The sequence below is a fragment of the Capricornis sumatraensis genome, chromosome 20 (assembly GCF_032405125.1).
Source record: "Capricornis sumatraensis isolate serow.1 chromosome 20, serow.2, whole genome shotgun sequence".
Lineage (NCBI taxonomy): Eukaryota > Metazoa > Chordata > Mammalia > Artiodactyla > Bovidae > Capricornis > Capricornis sumatraensis.
The window spans coordinates 30,065,953-30,089,529 of record NC_091088.1 but is presented as its reverse complement, the minus strand read 5'-3'; the positions used below and the strand labels follow the sequence as shown (position 1 = coordinate 30,089,529).

The 23,577-nt window shown below is 51.0% G+C and overlaps 1 protein-coding gene across 3 annotated transcripts in view; it reads left to right on the top strand.

Annotated features, from left to right (window-relative positions):
- Window positions 1–23,577, top strand: part of GNAO1 (G protein subunit alpha o1) — a 176,513-nt gene that overhangs the window by 107,710 nt on the left and 45,226 nt on the right. Inside the window, exons 4-5 of one of the 3 annotated variants that reach the window (XM_068993422.1) lie at window positions 788–802; window positions 5,205–5,238. The exons of 1 other annotated variant lie outside the window; for it this stretch is intronic. In XM_068993422.1, the coding sequence (XP_068849523.1) occupies window positions 788–802; window positions 5,205–5,238 (49 nt within the window). Of the gene's footprint in view, window positions 1–787; window positions 803–5,204; window positions 5,239–12,688; window positions 12,765–23,577 lie in introns of all 3 variants that reach the window. One more of the 3 variants, XM_068993421.1, reaches the window with a different exon arrangement.

Sequence of the window (23,577 nt, the reverse complement as noted above, 5' to 3'; positions counted from 1 at the left end):
ATCTCCTGGGAGACTCCAGTTTTCCAGCCCACCTGAGCCAGCAGGGACCTTAGCCATGCGCCAGTCAAGGCTTTATTTAGAGCCAGACCAGTGCAGTTGTAGAGGGCCATGCCCAGGGGGAGGCAGCTCGGCAGGGGTCAGAGCCAGGGCTCAGAGTCAGAGATATAACCTTGAGTCTTGGCCTTGCCTGTCATCAGCTTTAGACTTCAGGGTGGTCACTTGGCTCACTCAACCTCAGGTTCCTCATCTGGAAACTGAAGGTAATAATAACAATGACCTACTCATGGGGCTGTTACGGTTAAAGAATTCATATATGTTGAGGGCTAATCATGGGGCTTGGCACTCAGTAAGTGTGCAGTAAACAGCGCTTGTTTTCGTCTTCCTCTCACCCACACATCACCCCTTGGCTGGTGAAGGGAGAGCCAGGACTAGAAGCCCGGCTGTGACCATTGTTTCAGAACTGGGCGAAGAGCTAGTGCCGAGGCCACTGAACAAGTCAAAAAGGCGGCTCAGTCCCCGCCCCCCCCACCCCAAATTCCCCGTCGTCGGCTCTGGTTCCAGGCTGGGGAGCAAGGTGTGTGCCCTGGCCCCTGTCTCTCTTCCTGGCTTTGCAGGAGTGGAGCTGAGGAAGGCTGCTCCTGAACCGGGGTCCTGCAAGGCCCGAGACAGAAGCCTAAAGAGGTAGACCCAGGGAGAGAGGAGGCAGGACCCCAGAGAGAAGAGAGGCAGTTGGCCCTGGGTGACAGTCCCCCGGAAACACTTGAGATGGTTCTTCCTGAGTAGGAAGGTCGACCCCCGTCAGGTGTCCCAGCGTCAGTGGGGTGCCTGGCCCAGAGCACATGCTCCCTAAATGCTCACTGCTTTGTTCCTCTGTATTAAGGCTGTCCCTGATCTGAGAACATTATTCCCACCATAAACCCTACCTAGTCCCTGCAGCTGTAAGTATCTTTTCCATCTCCTGGGCGCCTTCAGATTCTCTCTCCCTCTCTCTATTTCATTGGTTGTCTCACTTGTTCTTTATTTTTTTTCAAGTCCTTATTGAATTTATTATGGTATTTCTTCTGTCTTATGTTTTGTTTTTTCGGCCATGAGGCATGTTGGGTCTTAGCTCCCAAACCAGAGATCATACCCGCACACCCTGCATTGGAAGGCGAAGTCTTAACCACGGTACAGCCAGGGAAGCCCCCTCACTTGTTCATTTGAGAAACCCGTGCTGTGGCCTTTTGTGCACTAGCAGTGTGTCAGGCACTGGGTGAACAGGAATGAGCAGAGATGAGCAGACTGGCCTCAGTTTCCTCATCTGTAAAATAGGGGTTTTTCTATACTTGGGACAACAAATGCCACAGACAGGGAGTCCTGCCATGCCACATGCTCGTCCAGGCACAGCATGAACATGTTTCCAGCTCTGACGGGCACAGACCCTTCTGGCTCAGACAGCAAACACGCATCACCCAGCACGAGCGCTGGCCGTCAGCCCCTCTACGTCCTCGTTCCCGAGTGAGCCCAGGAGCAGCTGACGGCCCTAGAGGAGCTGTGGATTAGGAGCGTTTGCACAACCAGACTCTCCTCCCCCAGTGTCTCTGGTCCGAGGTCCCTGGGGCACAGTCCTGAAATAGCTCACTGCCAAATTAGGTCCCGCTTTTCCAGCTCTGTGGGCACCCTCCCCCTTCTTGCCCAGGCCTCTGTCTTCCTTCCCTTCTCCTTCCTGCCGCACTTCCCTGCCGGGTGCCTGGACCAGCTGGTGCCCTTGATGACAACCAGCCGAGGAGAGGAAGGTGGCTGTCTGCGCCCAGCTCTGCAGACTAGGGTGCCTGCTGGGGGCCCAGGTGCCCTCCATCCCAACCCCAGCTGTTCTCAGGGTCCAGGTTGTGCACCTGAGTGAGCAGTACCTTGATTCCCGGATACGGCCCTCCCTGGGGCCACGTCCAAGCGTCTCCTCTGCAGCAGGGAGCCTCGTGATAAGGTCTCAGCCTCTTGTGTCTTCTCATATGGAACCACAGCGTGCATCCTCCGAGTGAGGTTCTGTGTGTCGTGGGGCACAGAGCATACGCTCAGGAGTCAGGCAAGTGCAAGGTCAACACTGGATCCTCTTTTATCTTTGTGGCCTCAGGCACATTCCTTAAGTACCCTAAACTTGAACCTCAGTTTCATCCTCTGTAAAATGGAAATAATACCAGTGTTTATCAGCCAGGGTGCAGGTTTCCCTGCTGTTACAAAGACCCCTAAGTAACAGTGGCATGAATAAGATGAACACACGTTTCTCTCCTGCCTGAGCAGCCCAGCTGGGTGCTGGGCAGGCCCTTCTGCCCTGTTGCTCTGTCACGCTCAGGGTCTCTACCCCCGTTCCAGGCCTGAGGTGCTGCCCCTGCTACCCCTCCTAGCCCGTGCTGTGCTGTGTGCTGTGCTTAGCTGCTCAGTCGTGTTCCATTCTTTGCAACCCCATGGACTGCAGCCTGCCAGGCTCCTCTGTCTATGGGGATTCTCCAGGAAAGAATACTGGAGTGGGTTGCCATGCCCTCCTCCAGGGGACCTTCCCAACCCAGTGATCGAACCCAGGTCTTCCTCATCGCAGAACATGGGAAAAAGGGTGGGTTTGGCTTAGAGAAGGTCCTGAGTGTCAGGGTGAGGAGTATGGATGCTCATGGCCTGGACCAGGGGGGTGTTTGCATTAGGGGAAGGGCCTGCGGCCAGCAGAGGCTCCATGGAGACTGCCTGCCTGGCGGGCAGGAGAGGTGCAGGCCCCTCCCTGGACCTTGTTGCGTCATGTCAGTGCACTTCTGGTTTACTTCTTCTCCAAGACCCAGTGGCATTGAAGGTCCTGGCCCAGCACATCAGAATCTCAGATCCTCTTCCACCAGCTACTCCGGGGCAAGCCTCCCTGCAGTATGAGCGTCCCATGGTGCCCAGCGCCTCCGGCTAGACCTGCAAAGGGCGTCCTGTCCCCGGAGGCCCCTTCTCTTCCAGCGATGCTTCCCTTGTATCCACATCTCTCACCATCTGCAGCAGCCCTGCTAGAGTTTGATCCCAGCTTTCTCAGTGCACGCTTCACTGTGAACGTACAGTTTTGTGCTGGAGGAACTGTTGACACTCTTGTGGCTGGGATTCCTCAGACAGTCATCCCTTGATGTGATGGAGCAACACTCTTTCTCATTGAGTAAGTTTAGGGGCACAGACTGTGTCTCCTCTTGGGGAGCCACGAAGGTACTCAGAGCCCAGCAGAAAGGAGGCTTGTTGACGTGGGTCTCATCCAGAGTTTCCCAGACTTTTGGGGTTTTTTGGAGTAATCTTATGAAGTTTTTGGTTCACATACTGTTGAAGTTTAGCTTGAAGGATTTTGAGCATTACCTTGCTAGCATGTGAAGTGAGCGCAGTTGTGCAGTAAGTAGTTGGAACATTCCTTGGCATTGCCCTGCTTTGGGATTGGAATGAAAACTGACCTTTTCCAGTCCTGTGGCCACTGCTGAGTTTTCCAAATCTGCTGGCATATTGAGTGCGGCACTTTCACAGCATCATCTTTTAGGATTTGAAATAGCTCAGCTGGAATTCGATCACCTCCACTAGCTTTGTTGGTCGAAATGCTTCCGTGGCCAGCTCCTGGGGGCTTGCCAGCCGTAGGGGTGGGCAGGTGGAAAGACCACTCCAAGCCTCATTTTCCAGAGTGAGCCAGGAAGCAAGGCCCAAAGCTCATCCTCGGGCTGTAAGTCCTAGACGTTTCGAAGCTGGATAGGGAGAAGAGAATCAGATCTAGCCTTTGTGTGGAGGCTGTTTGTCCTGGAAAAGCTGGGGAGGTGGGAGATCACAGCCTCCCCCCTCCATCCCAGCCCTTCTCTTACCTGCCACCCAGCTGGATGGGGAGAACACCCAGCATGGGGACCCATCTTCCCTCACTGTGACTCTCTGGCACATGGAGGGGCAGGAGCCCAGTCCTTCTGGGCCCCCCAGGAACTCAGGGAGAGGCAGGGTCTTTGTCAGATTAGGGTCAGACTTGAGCTGGAGGTGTAGCAGGCCTCAGCTCATGGCAACCCACTCCAGTATTCTTGCCTGGAGAATCCCATGAATAGAGGAGCCTGGTGGGTTGTAGTCCGTGGGGTCGCACAGAGCTGGACACGACTGAAGTGATTTAGCATGAACACCCGCAGGCCTCAGCTTATGGCAGAAGAACACTGATGCTTCACAGGAAAGCTGGGCTTCGGGCCCTGCCCCCAGCTTACTCTGTGACCTCAGGCAAGTCCTTCATCCTACAGTTGCTACTGAGGAGCCAGAGGGCCTCTAGATCTCCCCTCTACCCTGCCCCCCATTTCAGTTCCATAACTTCTAGAAAGTTCTGTAAATCCTTCTGGCAAAACTTAAATGCTCAGCTTAGGTGATTGCCAAGCCTCTTTTTCCCTTGTATCCAAAAGAGAAAGAATCCCCTGTGTTGCAAAGGTGGCACAAATTAAAGGCTGACTTGTCTAGGGGAGGGAGTGGTGCTGGACAGCTGGCAGACAGTAGTCAGCGGTGGAGGCGGCCCCACGGTGGGCACCCAGAATGCACAGCTTGGGGCCAGGGCCTGGGGCTGTAGATATAGGTGCGATGACAGCCTAGGAGGAGCCTGGTGGGGGGTGACACGTGGGCCACCAAGCCATGGGCATAAAGCCACTAAATCAAGCAGAAAAACACTGTCAGGTATCACTGTCACCGCATCTGTGTCAAGGGTAAACTGTGTTGCAGGGCTGCGGAGGGAGATGAACACGAATGGCCCCGGGAAGCTGTCAGCTTCCCTCTGATCACTAGGGCAGGCTCCCTGGGGGCCAGGGAGAGGACGGTGGATTTCGGGAGCCATTCGCTTGATGAGAATGAGATGGCAGAGTGTACAGAGCCGGTTCAGGGTGGGGGCATGAGGCCCGCGATGCTTCTGGGCTTCATCACAGACGTCGCACACACAATTCATTGACTGACCCATGCCCTCAGCCCAGACCTCATGATTTACGCACACAAGGAGCTGACAAACTTGCATAGTGCTCAGCCTCACGCTCTGTAGCCACTGTCCACTCGTGGAGCCCAGTGCTGCTTTCTGAACCCGATGTGACCTGGGGGAAGGTACCCATATGCTCTGTGCTGCTCGTTTTTAATCTGTAGAATTGGGATAATACCAGTTCTTAATCTCATGCTTGGGACAACAATGTGAAGGGCTTGAACAGTGCCTAAACACTAGTATGCAAAAGCTCTTTGTATTAGCTCAGGCTGCCATAACTAAACGTAGACTGGATAGATTGAATGACAGAAATGTATTTCTCACAGCTCTGAAGGCCAGAAGCCCAGTATTGAGGTTCTGGTCCAGATGGGTTCTGGTGAGAGCTCTCCTTCTGGCTTACAGACAGCCACTTTCTTTTACTGTCTCCCCACGTGGCCTATCCTAGGTAAACACACCTGCAGAGGGTGGGGAGTGAGAGCTCTCTGAGATCTCTGATAAGGGTACTAACCCCATCAGGTCAGGGCCCCATCCTTATGATCCCATTTAACCTTCATTCCTTACTCTTAAGTTCAGCCACACCGCGGCTTAGGGCTTCAGCATACGAATTTTTGGCGGACACATACATTCAGTCTATAACACTCTTACCTAAAACAAAACAAAACAAAAAAACAAAAACAAAACAAAAACCACTCTTACCTTAGAAAGATTAAGCCTTTATGATCTATACCCTGATTTGGCCCTTGGTAATGAAGTTGCCTGGCATATATGAGGTCTTTAGCAATTACACAGCTCTGTGATGAACCCCTTAAGGGGAGGAATCCTTGGGTTTGCCAGCTCCAAGCCCTGTGTTTCGCACAAAGGTAAATCCCTTTTACTACTGCCATCTTTGTGCTCTGGACCTCCCACCTGTGGGGCAGGTATAACAGGTGTTCACACATGAGGAAACTTGAGGCTCAGAGAATTCAGATGACTGGCCCAGAGTCAAGCAGCTAGTCAGTGACAGAGCTGTTGTTGGGCCCAGATATCTCAGAACCTGGCCCACTGCCCTTTCTGCTGTGGGTATGAACCCCGTGAGTTCAGAGGCAAAAATCGGATTGTGGAAGACCAGAATGGATTTGGATCCTGACTTGTAGAGCCACCTTCTTCATAGACCATCTCTCAGGCCTGAGTTTTCTCAGCTACTGAGTGAAAAGCACACATCCCCCCTCTGGAGTTTGTGCAGCAAGGAGAGCAGGTCACACGGGGGACACGTGCGAGAGGTGATACCTACCAGAAGCTGGCTCTGTGCATCTTCCCCTGGAACATGGACCCTCTTCAGACGGGACACAGAGCGCAGGACCCCAAAAGGAAGCCTCATACCCGAGCAGCCACCCTCAGCCCCTGGCCACCCCAGGCTCCTTTCTGTCCCTGTGGATTTGCCTGTTCTGGACATTTAATTGCAGTGAAATCATTTGGTGTGTCCTCTTTTGTGTCTGACTTCTTTTCACCCAGCATTATATTTGCAAGGCTCATCCAATGTTATACATCGAATAATATTCCATTGTATTGGAATTTGGATATATCAGACTTTGTTCACATGCTTATTATATGATGGACCTTTTGTTTCCACTTTTGGGCTATCCTAGTAATCATGCTGCTCTGAATATTCATGCAAAAGTTACTGTGTGGTCACACTTTTATTTCTTTGGGGTGTATACCTAGGAGTGGAACTCATGGGCCATATGTGAAGTCTGTTTTTCTGTTTTAACTTTCCAAGGAAGTATGTAACTGTTTTCCAAAGTGGCCACACCATTCTTTATCACCATAAGCAGTATGTGAGTGTTCCAGTTTCTCCACATTCTCACTTACATTTGTTTTTTGTCCAGCTTTTTTATTGTAGCCATCCTATTGGGAGTAAAGTAGTGTTGCAGAGTGGTTTTAATTTGTGTTTCCCTAATGACTAAGGATATTGAGCATCTTTTCATGTTATTAGCTATCTGTATATCTTCTTTGGGGAAATGTCTATTCAGAACCTTTGTCCACTTCTAAATTGGGCTATTTGTCTTACTGTTGAGTTGTAAGAGTTCTTCATACATTCTGGACACCAGTCCTGTATCAGATGATTGGCAAATATTTTCTCCCCGTCTGTGGGTTATCTTTCCCCTCCCTGTATGATACCCATTCAAGTCTACCCACTTCTTCCCCTAAACCTTACTTGGGCCTCTTTCTTTTTTTTCCTAACATTTATTTATTTGTTTAGCTGCTCCAGGTCTCCGTGTGGAATCTTCAGTCTTCATTGCAGCCTGCGGGCTCTTTGGTTTTGGCACGTGTGCTCTTTGATCTGGATTGAACCCAGGCCATCTGAATTGGGAGTACGCATTCTTAGCCCCTGGACCGCCAGGGACGTCCTGGGCCTCCTCCTTTTCCGGTCTTACTCATCTTTTTCACCAGCTCACCTGGAGCTACAGGAACTGCCTCTTCATTGCTTTGTGGACAATGTTCCCAGCAGGTTCTCACCCAGTCAGCAGCCCCAGCCGCACCCAGACTGTGGTGGCCCTGGGTTAGAGGGCTCTGTGTTGGTCAGACGAGTGCTGCCGACAGCCCCGCAGGGTGAGAGTGGCAGGGTAGAGAGACCACCACACGCTAAGCATCCACTGGGCACTCGATGCTTTGCTCGCATCATCCCACCGCATCTGCAAACAGTCTCAAAAGATGCTAGTATTTTGTCTTCCCTGTGCAAAATGGTGCCAGGATTTGCTCTTTGAGTTGTGTGGCTGCAGAGCATGTGTGCGGCTCACAGGCAGCAAGTTTGCTTCTGCTGTCCTGTTTGGTAAATGTCAACTCCGAGAGGAGCCCAGTGCTGTTAAAAAATCCTAGAGGATGTATTGGTCCCTTCCTAGTACTAAGTCCCATTATAGTAGCAGCAGAGTTTGCTTGACATTCTGAAAAACACCTGACTTCACCTGCTGTACCAACCGACCCCTAAATCACAACGGTTCAACACAGTAAAGGAATGTTTCTTGTTCACATCACTGCCTAATGTGAAAGGTGAGGGTGCTCTGGCTCTCCTCTGCTCTGTGGCTCTGCCAGCCCCACCAGCCTTGGGGTCTCTTGATACCTGGCCAAGCAGACAGGGAAAATTGGGGTTGGGGTGGGGACAGATCACATTCCATTGGCTAGAACTTGGTCATCTAGTCACAGGATCTGGACAGTGTCTAGCTGTGACCTCAGAAAGAAAAGCCAGAATGCTCTTGTCACAGGAAGCCAGTGTCACAGCCTGTGGACGGGGATTTTAGCTCAGTGGCCGCCAGCTCCTGTGGTGAGAGGTGCGTGTTCCTGGCGCTCCTGGCCCTGTTTATCTCCTCCTCAGTGGGGACCCAGCAGAGTTGTGGGGGCCACACAGTGAAAGAGCAGCACTTCTCTGTGACCCAGTGGAGTAAACCTGGACTTGGCTGTTGGTGGTGAGAAAGCCTCCCCGTCTCCTCTGTGCCAACTCCATAGAAACGGGCTGCCTTCCAGCACCTGCATGCATGATAGCCCTGGAACTCTGATTCCATATGCTGTGTTCTAGGAGCTTCTGTTAATGTCATTTCTCGAGCTGTTGTTTCTCGAGTCTCATACACACACTTTGGCGGATGTGAGCTACGTATAAACCTTGATTTTTACTGTCATTCTATGTCTATTGTAATGGGTATTAGGAAAAAGTCACATCAAACTCATAATTTCACACAAATAACCATTGAAGATGAGGCTGATATCAGAGCTCTGCTGGCATGGAAAAAGAAGTGGCACACGAAGGACTGAGTCTGGGAACATGGCATAGGGTGAAAAGGCGCAGATGCCAGACTGCCTTGGGGAACTGTGGTTCCAGGGCTGGCCAGCTGTGTGACCACCCCACACCGAGTGTGTTCATGCAGTATAGACAGAGCCTAGGGTGGTTAAGGTGTCAGACAACGGGCAGCAGTATGTGGCATGTGCTACGAGTTTAGTGTGTGTTAGGCATTAGGACACATTGCATCGTGTCACTGACTGTACCCAAATCCTGTACCAGCTGTTATTACTGCCATTTTACAGATGACCAGAGAAAGGCTGCGTCACGTCCCCAGCTAGCAGCAGAGCCAGGCTCTGGCCCGCAGTGTGGCTGACTCCCAGGCTGGTCTCTGCGGGGGGCATCCAGTCATGGCCCCGCTCTGGCACTAACTTAGAAGTCTGCGTCTGGCAGGCCTCATCCCTCTCTGAGCCCCTGTATGCACGGGGCAGGAGGTCCGCTTAGTGGTTTGTGCAGCACCCGGCTCGCAGAATGTAGGGCTGCTGTCCTCACTTCAGCCACAGCAGAAGCCTTTGCCGAAAACAAACAGAAATAAAACGGAGCTGGACCAGATGCGGTCTCGATGCCTACAGGCACATTGGAGAAGGAAATGGCAACCCACTCCAGTGTTCTTGCCTGGAGAATCCCAGGGACGGGGTAACCTGGGGGGCTGCCGTCTATGGGGTCACACAGAATCGGACACGACTGACGCGACTTAGCAGCAGCAGCATATTAGTTTGAATGTAGTAGTATTTCATTGTGCCTTTAATTTTCATTTCCCTGATGACTAGTGATATCTGGCACCATTTGTATATCTTCTCTATAAACTATCTGTTCATACCTTTTTATTCTTCCCTTTTCGTGGGTTGTTAGTCATCTTATTAATGAGTTGTAAGAGGTTTTTATTTTTTATTTTTTGGTGGGGGTGGGGAATACATTTTTCTGCTTAAAATGTTTTTCACTAGTCCACAATTGTAAAGAGTTTTTTAAAAAATCTCTTCTGGATGCAAGTTCTCTGTCAGATATATGTATTGTGACTATTTTCTCCAGTGTGTGGCCTCCCTTTATCGCACATTTTTAAGTGGATTAATTAATGAAGGTGATTCGTTGACTCTCAGGCTTCCATCTCTAGCTCATACCTCTCTTTTGAGCTTGAAGGACCCTTTTCTAATTCCTTTGGCTGCAAAGTCCCTTTATCTGCAGGTGAAGAGGCAGTGTGGTGTTAGGGGTAGACCTGTGGACTTTGGGGTCAGGCCATCCTGGGTCCAAGTCCCGGCTCCAGGGCTCAAGAGTGGGTAGATCTTACCCTCTGCTCTGAGCCTTGGTTTCCTGGTTTGGAAAAAGGGGGACAATAAACAATCATTCCCTTGGGCTGTTGTGAAACTTAAGCATGAGGATGGTGGTAAAGCGCCGAATGAGGGCGCTATACCTGTTGGCGTGCCTGTCACCAAGGGGTGATGTTCCCTCACCCCTCGGGCTCCAGCCCAGACCAGTCCAGGTGGCAGAGCCAGCTGCCTCTGTCCTCCTTTATGTTGAAAGCACCATGCCCCTCACCGTTACCCAGGGCTGGACACCTCGGACCTCTCTGTTCCTCCTGTGTCCCACTTCCCTCTCCAGAGGGGTTCTTGCACCAGCCCCTTCCCCTCTCTGCCCAGCCTCTGCCCCGGGCAGGCCTCCTTCGCAGTCTTCATAGCTCTGGGAAAAGCTCCTTACCAAGACTGTCTCCCTGCCTTCTGCCTCCCCCATCTCCCACCCTGCGTCGCCAAAGGCTCCGTTTCTGAATCTGAACCCTGCAGCCCCAGGGTGCATGTTTGGGGGAGTCCACTTTGTGAGGGCGGGACTCAGCGGTCACCAGCTTCTTCTCTGGTTATAAATAACAGGCTCTATTCTTAGGCTACCGCCAGTTACTTCTCCTCCCCTACCTCCCAGCAGAGCCTCCATCGGAGACCTTGGCTGTCCTTCCTGGAGACAAGCCATTCCTTGGCCTTTGGCAGGACCCATTCCTTTGATACGTGATCAGAAAATTCAATTATAAAACCAATTACCAATTTCCTGAGCTTTACAAGGGAGACATGAAAGTTTGATTAAGTTTGAATTCCTGTTCGGCTGATTGCCAGCAGAGGCCACATGGGCTTGTGGGAAATTTTCTTGTTGATTCTGTTGTGTTTTGTGGCTGCACTCTTGGGGAGAAGGGGGCCCACTGGTTTTGTGTGGTGGGATTTTTTTTTTTTAACCACCCCTCCAACTTGCTAAATGGCTTTTCCCCTGTTGTGATGCATGAGATGTAAATCCCCCAAAGACCCGTTGCCAGGGCAACAGGCTCCGGAATTGAGCTCAGCTAAACAAAGTCCTTTAGCATTGAAGGTTGAAGCACTTGTTTCTCATGCAGAGTTGGGTTCTAGGGGCCCTCAACGAGGCTGCATTTAAAGTCGCCTGCCCAACAGGCACAGAGAAGGGGTTGTCTCACTGGTCACTGTGGAGTAGCTTCAGCAGGGTGGCTGGGCTGTCTGCTTCCAGCCCCTGCCCAGGGAACACACAGATGCTGAGGCCAAGGATCAAGGGTCAAAGCCCTGGAGCCCCTGAGCTGCTTCTGCCCAGCTGATAACCTCTCCCCAGAACCTGCAGGGCCCTGACAGCCAGGGTCAAGGGCAGGGGGGACTAGAAAGCAGACCTTCATCTCTACTTTGGGCACCTGAACGGAGCCTGTGATGGTGGCTGACCGGGAGTCCAGGTTGGAGTCTGAGTTGGTTTTGGGGTCCAGGTTCCCTCCCTAGGAACAAACTTGAGAGGATTCAGTGTTTGGAAGCTGAAGCCATCCCAGGATTCTTCCTACAAGAGACTCATTATCCCGGAGTGGGAATGAGGCCCCATTCAAAACTGTCTGCCCCGGACCTGAAGTGCCCCAGTTAGAGATGCAGCCCTCTGGGTTTTAAAGACTGTTAAGTCTCTAGGAAGCCTGGTTGAAGTACTGATACCCCTCGAGAGAAGATCATTTCCCAGTGGGGACTAGCCATCAGCAAACTGAGAAAACGGCCCTCTGGGAGCAGGATGTGGGATTCCCCAGGCCCAGGGCAGAGGCAGGTGACCTCCACCTGCCTCCTTCAAGGCCAGGCCCACAAGTGACCCCTCAGACGGAAAATGCTTGCACCTCTGCTGCCCACACGGTACCGCACACCTCACACAGCACTCACAGCCCACCTCACCACACAGCGGCCTCATGAGCCAGCCACCCTGACCCCGCCGTTGCACTGGGGTTCCGAGGGGTCCAGTGCTGTCCAGCCCCACGCTGCTGGTGAATGCAGACTCTGCTCTCGGCCCTGGGACTTCCGCGTCCTGCCTGCTCGTCTGCACTTGCAGCCTCCAGCCGCACTGAGGCCTCCGACACAGTGCACCTGCTTTGACTGGTTTGCTTTGTGCGTGTTTGTTTTTACAAGGTGAGAATTTTTTTGTAAGGCTTGAATTTGGGCTTTTTTTTTTTTTCCCTCTCTCTCTTTCTTTTTTAATGAAACTGTTACAGCTTCCCAGTGGAGTGGTAATTAGGAAATTCTGGGTTAGTCAGCTAGGCAGAATTGACAAATAACCAGGCAGTGCTAGATGGAGGACTCTTTCCCCTCCTTTGAAATTCACGTTTTGCCAGATTGAGGGGGGACGGGAGAGAAGTTGCAAAGATGGGAAAATTGTGTGCAGCTGGGCTGGACCATTGAGGGTGGACTCTCTCCTTTATGTAGCACTAGACAAGAAGAAAGTCAGTTATCATTGCATATAGCATGATTGTTTTAAAGGTGCAGATGTGAGTAGGGTGGGAAGGGCAGGGGAGCAGGTAAGGGAGGAACCCAGGTTGGGGTCTAGGCTTTGACAGGAGATTGGCACCCCAGGTGGGGTAAGGCCTCCTGAACAGGTCCCTGGAGGGACCCCGCCTTTGCCCCTGCTCCACTTGTACTTCTGAGTGACAGTGATGACAGCAGGACAGTAGCCACTGTGTCATGTGAGGAGCATATGCAGGCGGGCACCGTGCCCGACCATGTTTGCTTGTGATGTCCTTCATTTCCATTCTTCATTTTAATAGTGACATGTTTATTATAATATGAATCCAAAAAGTATGTAGCCCGTTTAGCTCATGATTACCCAGTGTAGGGACTTAACTTTTTAAAAAAGTGAGTCAAATGAAATACATACTACACAGCTAAGGCCAGGAGTATTACGCTGGTTGGGCAGAAATGATGAAAGCAGAACAGAAAGGAGTGAAGTTGGGGAGCGTGAGCCTGAATCTGTGGGTGCTAGGCAGGTGATGTGTTTATGCTCGTTTTACAGCTAGGAAACTGAGGCTCAGCCAGGTAGAGTGACTTGCCCACAGTCACACAGCTGATTGGTGGCAGAGCCAGGACCAAGCCCCAGGCCTGCCTGACTCCAGAGATAGGTCAGCAGCCCCAACAAGGCTCAGAGCCCACAGCCCAGGTGAGTATGCTTGTCTCGGTGCTCCAGGTGAAGCCCCCAGCGTAGGGCCCCGAGCCAGCTTTCCTGGGACTGTGGCTGGAGAAAGAAAGCTTCTCTAGCTCCTCGTTCAAGGGCTGATGGAGATGAATCCCACTTGGGAGGGGGCTCTGGGCTTGCTTCCTCCAATCAGTCGCATTTAATCCTCTCAAATAAAAGCCTTTTCAGAAAGCACCTGGCACACTGCTGCATGTGACTGGCAGAGCTGCGATGCCCAGGACCGTCTGTGCCTGCAGTGGTCCCAGCCCAGCTCCACCCAACCCCGAGGGCCCTCCTGGTGTCCCTGTCCTTTCTTCCCTGGGCTCTCTCAGCCCTTTCTTTCCTTCTTTCTTTCTTGTCTCTGAATCACTTTTTCCAATAAGCTGCATACTCAGTAACTGCATATCAGGTAACTCCCTGAATGATCTCTGAAAGACTCCTGGGGACTGAAGGAGTCTTTATAAATATAAGTGCATTTGTATTGATGTGGGGCCGAGATTTTAGAGCAGTATGAAGTTCGCAGGGGGAGTCGGCCGAATGGCCTCCTCCATGCAATCTAGACAGTGACGACACAGCAGCTTCAGCAGGGTGTAAACTGTCACACGAGCAACTTTGCAAGGTCTGTTACTCCCCCGGGAGAAACCAGCCCAGTTCACCCAGGCCTGGGGCAGCTGCAGTCAGACAATCAGAACAGATCTTGTGGCTCAGAAACCATTGCGGTTCCCATGTTGGATGGTCAGCCGGGCTCCTAACTGGGAATTCTGGGGCTGCCACCCTAGAAATAAAAGGCAGGCTGGCAGTTGGTTTGTGTGTGTGCTTGTGTGTGTTTAACCAGGTTATTTCTCTAAAGAAAACTCTTTGCGTTTGTCACCTCTCAAAGGGGCCTCCTACAATCCTAAAAAGGTTACACTAAAGACCCACTATATGGCAGGCACATAAGCTGCTCGCTGAGGCCTGCGGAGAGAGTAATTCTCACTGAACTTAGAGTTGCATAGAAACATATACACGGACATATGTAAAATAGATAGCCAGTGGGAATTTACTGTATGACACAGGGAACCCAAACCGGGGCTCGGTGACAACCAAGAGTTTAGAGATAGGAAATGAATTTGTAAACAAGAAGAGCTGAGAGAGGAGACACAAACAAGTAAACAGAAAAAGCCAGCTAGTGCTCAAGCAGTGCAGAAGATTTAAATAAGAAGGTTCCATGAATGGGTGGCTACTGGACGTCGAGGTGGTAACCCGCCAGCTCCTTGCTGCGGCTGTGACAGCTGCCACCCACTGACAGCTCATCATGTGCCGGGCTCTGTCCTAAAGGGCTTACATTATTTCCTTTAACCCTCCCAACTCCCTGAGAAGTTGGGACTGTTGCACAGATTCAGTCGGTAAGGCTTGGTGAGTTTACACAGACATCTAGTGAGAGAGCCAGACCAAAATCTAACGCTCAGTTCAGTTCAGTCACTCAGTCGTGTCTTATTCTTTGAGACCCCATGGACTGCAGCACGCCAGGCTTCCCTGTCCATCACCAAGTCCCGGAGCCTACTCAGACACATGTCGATGGTGCCATCCAACCATCTCATTCTATCGTCCCCTACTCCTTCCGCCTTCAATCTTTCCCAGCATCAGGGTCTTTTCCAGTGAGTCAGTTCTTTGAATCAGATGGCCAAAGTATAGGAGTTTCAGCTTCAACTAGTCCTTCCAATGAATATTCAGGACTAATTTCCTTTAGGATGGGCTTGGTGGATCTTCTTGCAGTCCAGAGGACTCTCAAGAGTCTTCTCCAACACCACAATTCAAAGCATCATTTCTTCGGTGCTCAGCTTTCTTTATATTCCAGCTCTCACATCCATACATGACTACTGGAAAAAACCATAGCTTTGACTAGATGAGCCTTTGTTGGCAAAGTAATGTCTCTGCTGTTTAATATGCTGTCTGCTGCTGCTGCTACTAAGTCACTTCAGTTGTGTCCGACTCTGTGCGACCGCATAAACACCAGCCCACCAGGCTATTCCATCCATGGGATTTTCCAGGCAAGAGTACTGGAGTGGGGTGCCATTGCCTTCTCTGAATATATGCTGTCTAGGTTGGTCATAACTTGTCTTCTAAGGAGCAAGCATCTTTTAATTTCATGGCTGTAGTCACCATCTGCAGTGATTTTGGAGCCCACAAAAAATAAAGTCTCTCACTGTTTCCATTATTTCCCCATTTATTTGTTATGAAGTGATGGGACCAGATGCCGTGATCTTAGCTTTCTGAATGTTGAGTTTTCAGCCAACTTTTTCACTGTCCTCTTTCACTTTCATCAAGAAGCTCTTTAGTTTCTCTTCAGTTTCTGCCATAACGGTGGTGTCATCTGCATATCTGAGATTATTGGTATTTCTCCTGGCAATTTTAATTCCAGCTTGTGCTTCCAGCCCAGTGTTTCTCATGATGTACTCTGCACAGAAGTTAAATAAGCAGGGTGACAATATACAGCCTTGACGTACTCCTTTCCCGATTTGGAACCAGTCTGCTATCCCATGTCCGGTTCTAACTGTTGCTTCCTGACCTGCATACAGATTTCTCAGGAGGCAGGTCAGGTGGTCTGGTATTCCCATCTCTTTCAGAATTTTCCAGTTTGTTGTGATCCACACAGTCAAAGGCTTTGGCATACAAAAAAGCAGATGTTTTTCTGGAACTCTTGCTTTTTTGATGATCCAGTGAATGTTGGGAATTTGATCTCTGGTTCCCCTGCCATTTCTAAATCCAGGTTGAACATCTGGAAGTTCACAGTTCACGTACTGTTGAAGCCTGGCTTGGAGAATTTTGAATGTTATTTTGCTAGCATGTGAGATGAGTGCAATTATGCGGTAGTTTGAGCATTCTTTGGCATTGCCTTTCTTTGGGATTGGAATGAAAACTGACCTTTTCCAGTCCTGTGGCCACTTCTGAGTTTTCCAAATTTGCTGGCATATTGAGTGTAGCACTTTCACAGCATCATCTTTTAGGATTTGAAACAGCTCAACTGGAATTCCATCACTTCCACTAGCTTTGTTCATAGTGTTGTTTCCTGAGGCCCACTTGACTTCACATTCCAGGATGTCTGGCTCTAGGTAAGTGATCACACCATCGTGGTTATCTGGGTCACGAAGATCTTTTCTGTATAGTTCTTCTGTGTATTCTTGCCACCTCTTCTTAATATCTTCTGCTTCTGTTAGGTCCATACCATTTCTGTCCTTTATTGTGCCCATCTTTGTATGAAATGTTCCCTTGGTGTCTCTAATTTTCTTGATGAGATCTCTAGTCTTTCTCATTCTATTGGGAAATCTGAGGCTGCCCATGTCCAAATGCTTCAGTGGGTAAAACACCTCCCTCTCCAGACCTCATTTTTCTCATCCATAAAAATGGGACGATTCTGTCCTTGGCTTATCCTGGAGAAACAAAGAGAGCAGTTTTTAGAATATAAACTTCTGTACAAATAGACCTGAAGGTGCCTAGGTGGAGCTGATGGCATGTCTGTGGTTTTACAAATGTTCCTGAGTTTTCTGAGACCCTGTCAGGGCTTCCAGTGGAACCACCAATGTGAGGAGTTTCCCTGAAACCTCACTTGACTTAGCTAAAGAGTTTGCCTTTTCTCCCACTCTCCTGTCAGAGTTCCAGGGAACAACACTTTTAGTTCCAGAAACCTGACACCCACAGCCACCGGTCCCTGAGGTTGCGGTTCTCACTGCTCACTTGCTGCCAAGGGGCCACAGGCTCACCTCTCTCAGCCCAGTGCCAGGTCTCATCCCTTGGACCTCTGGGAGCCCCAACATTTGCCTGCATGGCCAGCGTGAGCACAGGCGGACCCACGTGGCCAATGAAAACACAGGCTGACTGGTGCTGACAGCAGCTGATGCTTGGACACAGGCTGATGGCATCGGATAGTTACAGTGACCTAGAACGCTGAGTCTGGGCCGCCCTTAGCCCTGCCACTGATGGAGGGTTTTTGATGTCAGCCTCCTGAGAGTATTAATGGAAAGTGTAACCCGCTTCATCAAGTACCTTGGGGTGACTTGGATGTGCTTCTAAGGATCAGAGCCCTTACAGACAGGGTACGGTAGAGCCAAGAGCGCAGGTTTTGGGAGTGAGAAAGATCTAGACACACCCCAACTCTAGCCTCCAGGTTTGGGACCATGCCATTTATTTGCCTCTTCATCTTCCTCCGCCCTGTTCTCATTTATCTAGGGGCTGTAGGAGGTAGGGCCATTCTTCACTTAACCCTCTAAGCACTTACTGATCAGAAAGTAGATAATTTTGTTCATTATTACCGTGTGTGTGTATCTGTGCACAGGGAAACTGGTGTGTGTGTGTTTTTTTTAATATATTTGTTTGTGGTTTCTTATTATGCTTTGGTGAATTATTTTTAACCAGCACCCTGACTTGTACTTGTTTTACTGTGCATTCCTTCCACATGGGACACAGCCCTACAGCTCTGCTTGATTGAGGGGTTCAGTCACGGCAGCCCTAGGTATTCGTGACTCATAGACCAACCACAGTGGCCATTATGTTGCGTTCTTACTCCATGTCAGGCCAGGTGCCTGACTGCACTAACGTTGAAAACACCCAGAGTCCTATGCCGTTGTAATTCCATGTCACAGAAGCCAATACTGAGGCTCAGAGAGGCTGTTGGCTTGGTCCCGGAATCCAGTGTCTCTCACCATGTTGCTGTCTGGAAACATGACTGTAGCTGAAAGTCCTGGGGCCTTGGGTGCCCCCACCCAAGGGTCCCCCTACCCCATCTAGACTGTGGCACCTGCATCCCATCTCACTTTGATGTGAGCTGTCTTATGCACGTGCAGCTCAGAATCTGCCCCTTCAAGCCCCACTGACAGCCCCATCCCATCCTCAGGGTTCAGTTCTCAGAGGCTCCAGTGCCAGCCCAGGCAGACTGAAGTTCCCTGGGCCCCAGCTACTTGGCAGTTCAGACAACGGCATCTCCCTAATGGGCTTCATCCACACCTTCTCTACCCAGATGGGCCCCACATCCCAACCAGCCTGAGCTGAGTCATACCTCCTTGCTGGGAGCCACCAGCTGGACCAGAGAGGACCCTACAGCCCTTCCCCTCTGTGTCTTCTGTGTACATTTTCCAACTTGTAAAATGATGGCGTGGAGACAGCATCACTTCTGAGGGTCTCTCCAGTTCCATATTACACACCCGCACTGTCCCTCATCTGCTGACGGTGGTGGCCTCCTTGGGGTTCTCTCTGTGGCCACTAGCCGAGCTCTCCCACACCCCACCTGGCTGCACAGAGCAGCCAGAGTGAGCTTTCAAAACCAGAATAGGCTTTCTCACCCCTCCATTAAGCCATCCCATGGTTTCCCACCAAACTTGGGATGAAAGTCAAACCCCTTGTTGTGGTCAGCAGCGCCCAATGGGAGCTGGGGGCTGGCACACTGCTCAGAAGGTGCCTGGAGCACAGGCGGCTTGCCAGCCCACCTGCTGTTAGGCCCTGGTACCCACATCACCCAAAGCGTCCCTCTGTGTCCTGATCCCTCACCCAGCCTGTGTCCTCAGCTTGATGCTCAATGCTTGCCCTGACATTTCCCTTTTCTTACGTGTCCCAAATTATTAAAAACAGCTGCTTTACAATTATTTGAATGAATCATGGGAAAATCATTTTTTTGCTGTCTATAAGTAATTCCACCTTAGATTTTTCTGGGAGGATACAAGCTGTGACGAGCCCCCAGCGTGCACCCGATGTGCACCAGTGTGCTCGCAGCCTCAGCTTGGGAGCCTCAGTCCAGCGTCACTGGAACTCCCTCTGGCCCGCATACGGGGTCCTCCAGGGTCCCCTGAGGTGCAGGGGTGGAGAAGGCCCACGGGAGCCACAGGCTGCCTTCAAGTGCAAATGCCGCCACTTCTCGACAGTGAGACCACCCCCAGAGGGATCGAAGTCTTGTTTTCAAGACCGACACACAGAAGCCCATTTGGCAACTCACTGGTGCGACTCACAGCCGCCGTGTCAGCACTCAAGGAGAGGCAGGCGTGGGAGCTGGTGCAGCACCTTCCCAGAGCAGAGACTCCCCGCACCCCCCACAGCATGTCCTGGAGCAGGTGGGTTACAGGTGTGCCCAGGGAATCCTTTCCTGCGTGTGCAGGAGGTGCTATACAGATCATCATTCTCCACTGGACCCTGACATGTTGAGGGACCAGCCCACAGGAGGCAAAGCCTGAGTGGGCATCATAGGTGGTGAGCTCTTGGGGAGCGATTTCAACGTTAGGGGCAGGAGAGCCCCTCACGACTGCTGGACGTGTTAAGTACTTGCATGCTTGTGCAGCATCACACAGTGTGATAGGTTCGGCCGCCTCAGGATCACGTCCAAGGAGAGGCACAGAGGTGGCCTGTGTGCCCCACTGACCCCGGGCCCTCTTCATGCCTAGCATCCCTGCCAGTCAGTCCCAGCACTGAGCCTGGCCTCGGCCTCCTCTCTAGATGACTGTGCGTCAGGCGGCCCTCGAGTTGAAGCCAGCTTCCCAGCTCTGGCATGCCCAGTTTAGTCGCTAGATCATGTCTGACTCTTTGTGACCCCGTGGACTTTAGCCCGTCAGGCTCCTCTGTCCATGGATGCTGGCGTGGGTTGCCATTTCCTTCTCCAGGGGATCTTCTGGATCCAGGGATTGAACCCGCATCTCCTGCATTGTAGGTGGATTCTTTACCATTGAGCCACCAGGGAAGCCTGGTCTGCCCAGTGCTGGTCCCTTATTTCAGAGCCTGGCAAGGGAGAGTGAGCTGGAAGGCCACATGGGAAAACACCCATCTTGCACCGCAAGTTTGTAACCCCGGCTGTAGCACTTGTTGGCTCCTTCCCTCAAGTTCATTAGTCGCACCTGCTGTGTGCCCTGCTCAGTGGTAGCTCCTGAATGCACGAGGGAGCCAGACTTAGGTGCTCAGGACCCAGAGAGAGGAAGCACAGGCCCTGGAGGGTGGTGATAGCCACCCTCATCGGGAGGAGCAAGACTCGACAGCCCCAGGGCTTCAGTGGGGCCCTATGTCTCTGCCCCAGTTCATTCTCAGGGGCTTTGCCAGCCATTCGGGACGCCTGTGTTCCATCATTCCTTGCTGGAATCCTTGCCCCAAATTCCAGTCTTGTCTCCAGGGCGACCAAGACCCATGGCATTGAGGCAGGCAGATCCCCAGTTCCTCATCAAGCCAGTATTTTGGGGGTATCATTTATCATTTATTTAGGGAGTTCATGGAAACCCTGGTTTTCTAGGTTTTCTATTAAGGGGCATTTCTTTCTATATTGTTCTGAATCAGGGATATATTAGCTGCACCAGACATAGCCTCAGGTTTTCACTTTGGGGAGCTGGCTTTCATGTCCATCATCTGTGACAAGAGGACCCTGGTTCCTCTTAGTCCCTGCGGGGAGAAGGGCCCATCTGGATGTCAATACACGGTTAGGCTGAGAAGCCAGTTTACAAGCTCCATTTTGTTTTTCTCTTTTTCAGTGTTGACCGACATTCTCCACTTTTCTGCTGTTCAGTTTTCATTTTCACCACTCCCAGCTAGACAACTTCTTGGAAGAAATATGAGAGGATTTGAAATGTAGACAATAAAACAAATCCCCTCTTCCCTGAAAACAGCCCTACACCATGCACAGCTCAGTTTCAGAATTCCACGGACCACCCGACTTGGCCTGGCGGGGAGCCGCTCCCCACATGTGTGCCCCACACGTGTGTGGTTGTATCCCTGTTCAGCTGGCAGAGGTGGGCACCCAGGAAGGACAGCATCCAGCACTGCTAGAGCTGAGCCAGCTCGTTCCCCTGTGGTTGCTGTGGAGGCATCCAGGACACAGGGGCTTCTGTGCACACCTGTGGCATTTCAGCCCCTCTCATGACTAGTCTGCCCCGTAACTGCTCTCCCCGGTTTCCTGTTGAGGCGAGCAGAGACCTTGAGACCAGGCAGTCCCTCATCTGCTTCCCAACCCCATCTTTGGTTCACCCTGGTACTGCCAAGCCTTCCAAGGACAAGGAAGCAATGGCATCATTTCTTCATCCCATAGGCAGCACCTTGTCAGTGAACAAACTAGTCGGCAAAGCAGATGCAAGCCCTGCTGGTAGGGAGCTCACAGTCTCTCTGGGAAGATAAATAGCCAGTAAATGAATGAATTCTAGCAGGTAAATAAATGTGTCTACTTACACACTGTGATAAGTTCTGTTTAAGGGAATAATGTTGGCATGAGAACAGTAGGAAGCACCTGCTTGAGATGGGGTTGGGGGTCATCAGGGAGCAATTTCTGGGTGGGGGAAGTTGGGGGGAATGTTACTTTTTTTAATTTTTATTTTTACTTTATTTTGCTTTACAATACTGTATTGGTTTTGCCATACATTGACATGAATCAGCCACGGGTGTACATGAGTTCCCAATCCTGAACCCCCCTCCCACCTCCCACCTGGAATGTTACTTTTAAACTGAGACTGGAAAATAAGAACAGGTCTCTCAAAGTCTTGAGGAAGCAGGAGGAACCATGCAAAGGCCCTGAGGTGGAAAGGAGCTTGGCAGCTGTGTTGCAAAGCCTAGAGAAGGGGAAGGGTGGCCAGGAGATTCAGGGAAATGAGGGCAGGGGAGCCTTGGGATAAGGTTCAAGGGGAGGCAGGTCCCAGATCCTGTGTGGCCTTGTAGGTAGGGTTTGGAATGGTGGAAAGAGAACCCCCACTCCCATCCCCAGGAGACCCCATCTTGGCTGCTGTATTTGTTTGTTAGGGCTGTCACAGCAAGGGGGAGGCTTAAGCAACACGGCCTTTTCTCGTGGTTCTGTAGGCTGGGAGTCTGGGATCCAGATGCCAGCAGCGCTGGTTTCTCCTGGGGCCTCTCTGCTGGGCTTGTAGGTGTCTGTCTTCTCCGGGTGTCGTCACATGGCCTTCCCTCTGTGTGTCCCTGTCTCCTTATGAGGACACCAGTCATAACCGATTAGGGACCACGCGAATCACCTCCTTTTAACTTCTTGTTCAGTTGCTCAGTCGTGTCTCTGCGACCCCATGGACTGCAGCATGCCAGGCCTCCCTGTCCATCACCATCTCCCAGAGCTTGCTCAAACTCATGTCCATTGAGTTGGTGATGCCATCCAACCATCTCATCCTCTGTCGCCCCCTTCTCCTCAGGGCCCTCAGTCTTTCCCAGCATCAGAGTTTCCTCCAGTGAGTTGGGTCTTTGCATCACATGGCCAAAGTAGTGGAACTTCAGCTTCAGCATCAGTCCTTCCAGTAAATCTTCAGGGTTGATTTCCTTTACAATTGACTGATTTGATCTCCTTGCAGTCCAAGGTACTCTTAAAAGTCACAGCGCCATGATTTGAAAGCATCAGTTCTTCGGCGCTTAGCCTTCTTTATGGTGCATCTCTCACACCCACACATGACTACTGGAAAAGTCATAGCTTTGACTATACAGACCTTTGTTGACAAAGTGATGTCTCTTCTTTTTCAATATGCTGTCTAGATTTATCATAACTTTTTTTCCAAGGAGCAAGCATCTTTTGATTTTGTGGCTGCAGCCACTATCTGCAGTGATTTTGGAGCCCCCCTCCAAATAAAATCTGTCATTGTTTCTACTTTTCCCCGTTATATTTGCCATAAAGTGATGAGACTGGATGCCATGGTCTTCGCTTTTTGAATGCTGAGATTTAAGCCAGGTTTTAATCTCTTTAAAGACCTGAGGTACTGAGTGTTTAGGGCTTTAACATGTGAATTTGGAAGGACACCATGAAGCTCATAACCTGACTCCTTCTTTGAGGACTGGGTTTGGCTGGGGAACAGCATAGTCAAATGCCCCCAAGGCAGAGGAGATAGTCCTAGGCCGCCCGCAGTCTCTTTGTTGAAAGAGCTAATTAGCAAATGTTTATCGGTTAATCAGAATCTTTGAGAGTTGGAATGGGAGTGATTCAGTGGTTATTACTGCAGGTCCCCAGTGGCCTACACTTTGGGGGACATTGCCAGGCAGGGCAGAGTCTAGGCAGGGAAGTAGGTGACAACCTGGATTAAGGAAGGTGGCTGGGGCTAGCTAAGCCCTCCCAGGCTCCTTCGTGTTTTCTCCCAAACCCTAGCATAGCCCCATTGCCTAGCTGAGAGGCCCAGACAGCCTGGTGCTGAATTAACTGGAGGGAATTGAATTAACAACAGACCTCAGGACCTTCCTTCTTCAGACCCCTCAGGTCAGTGAATTCTCAGCTTCCAGAGCCAGGGGGCAGCCGAACCCTAGCTACCAGAGAATTGGGCATGTGCAGGTGTCTGCAGACTCACAGATTAGCCTTGGTGAGACTCACAGACTCGCTTTTGCCAAAGATAAAAATAACCCAAAGGAGGGAAACATCCTAGAGAAATTACCTTGAAATTCAGAAAACATGAAG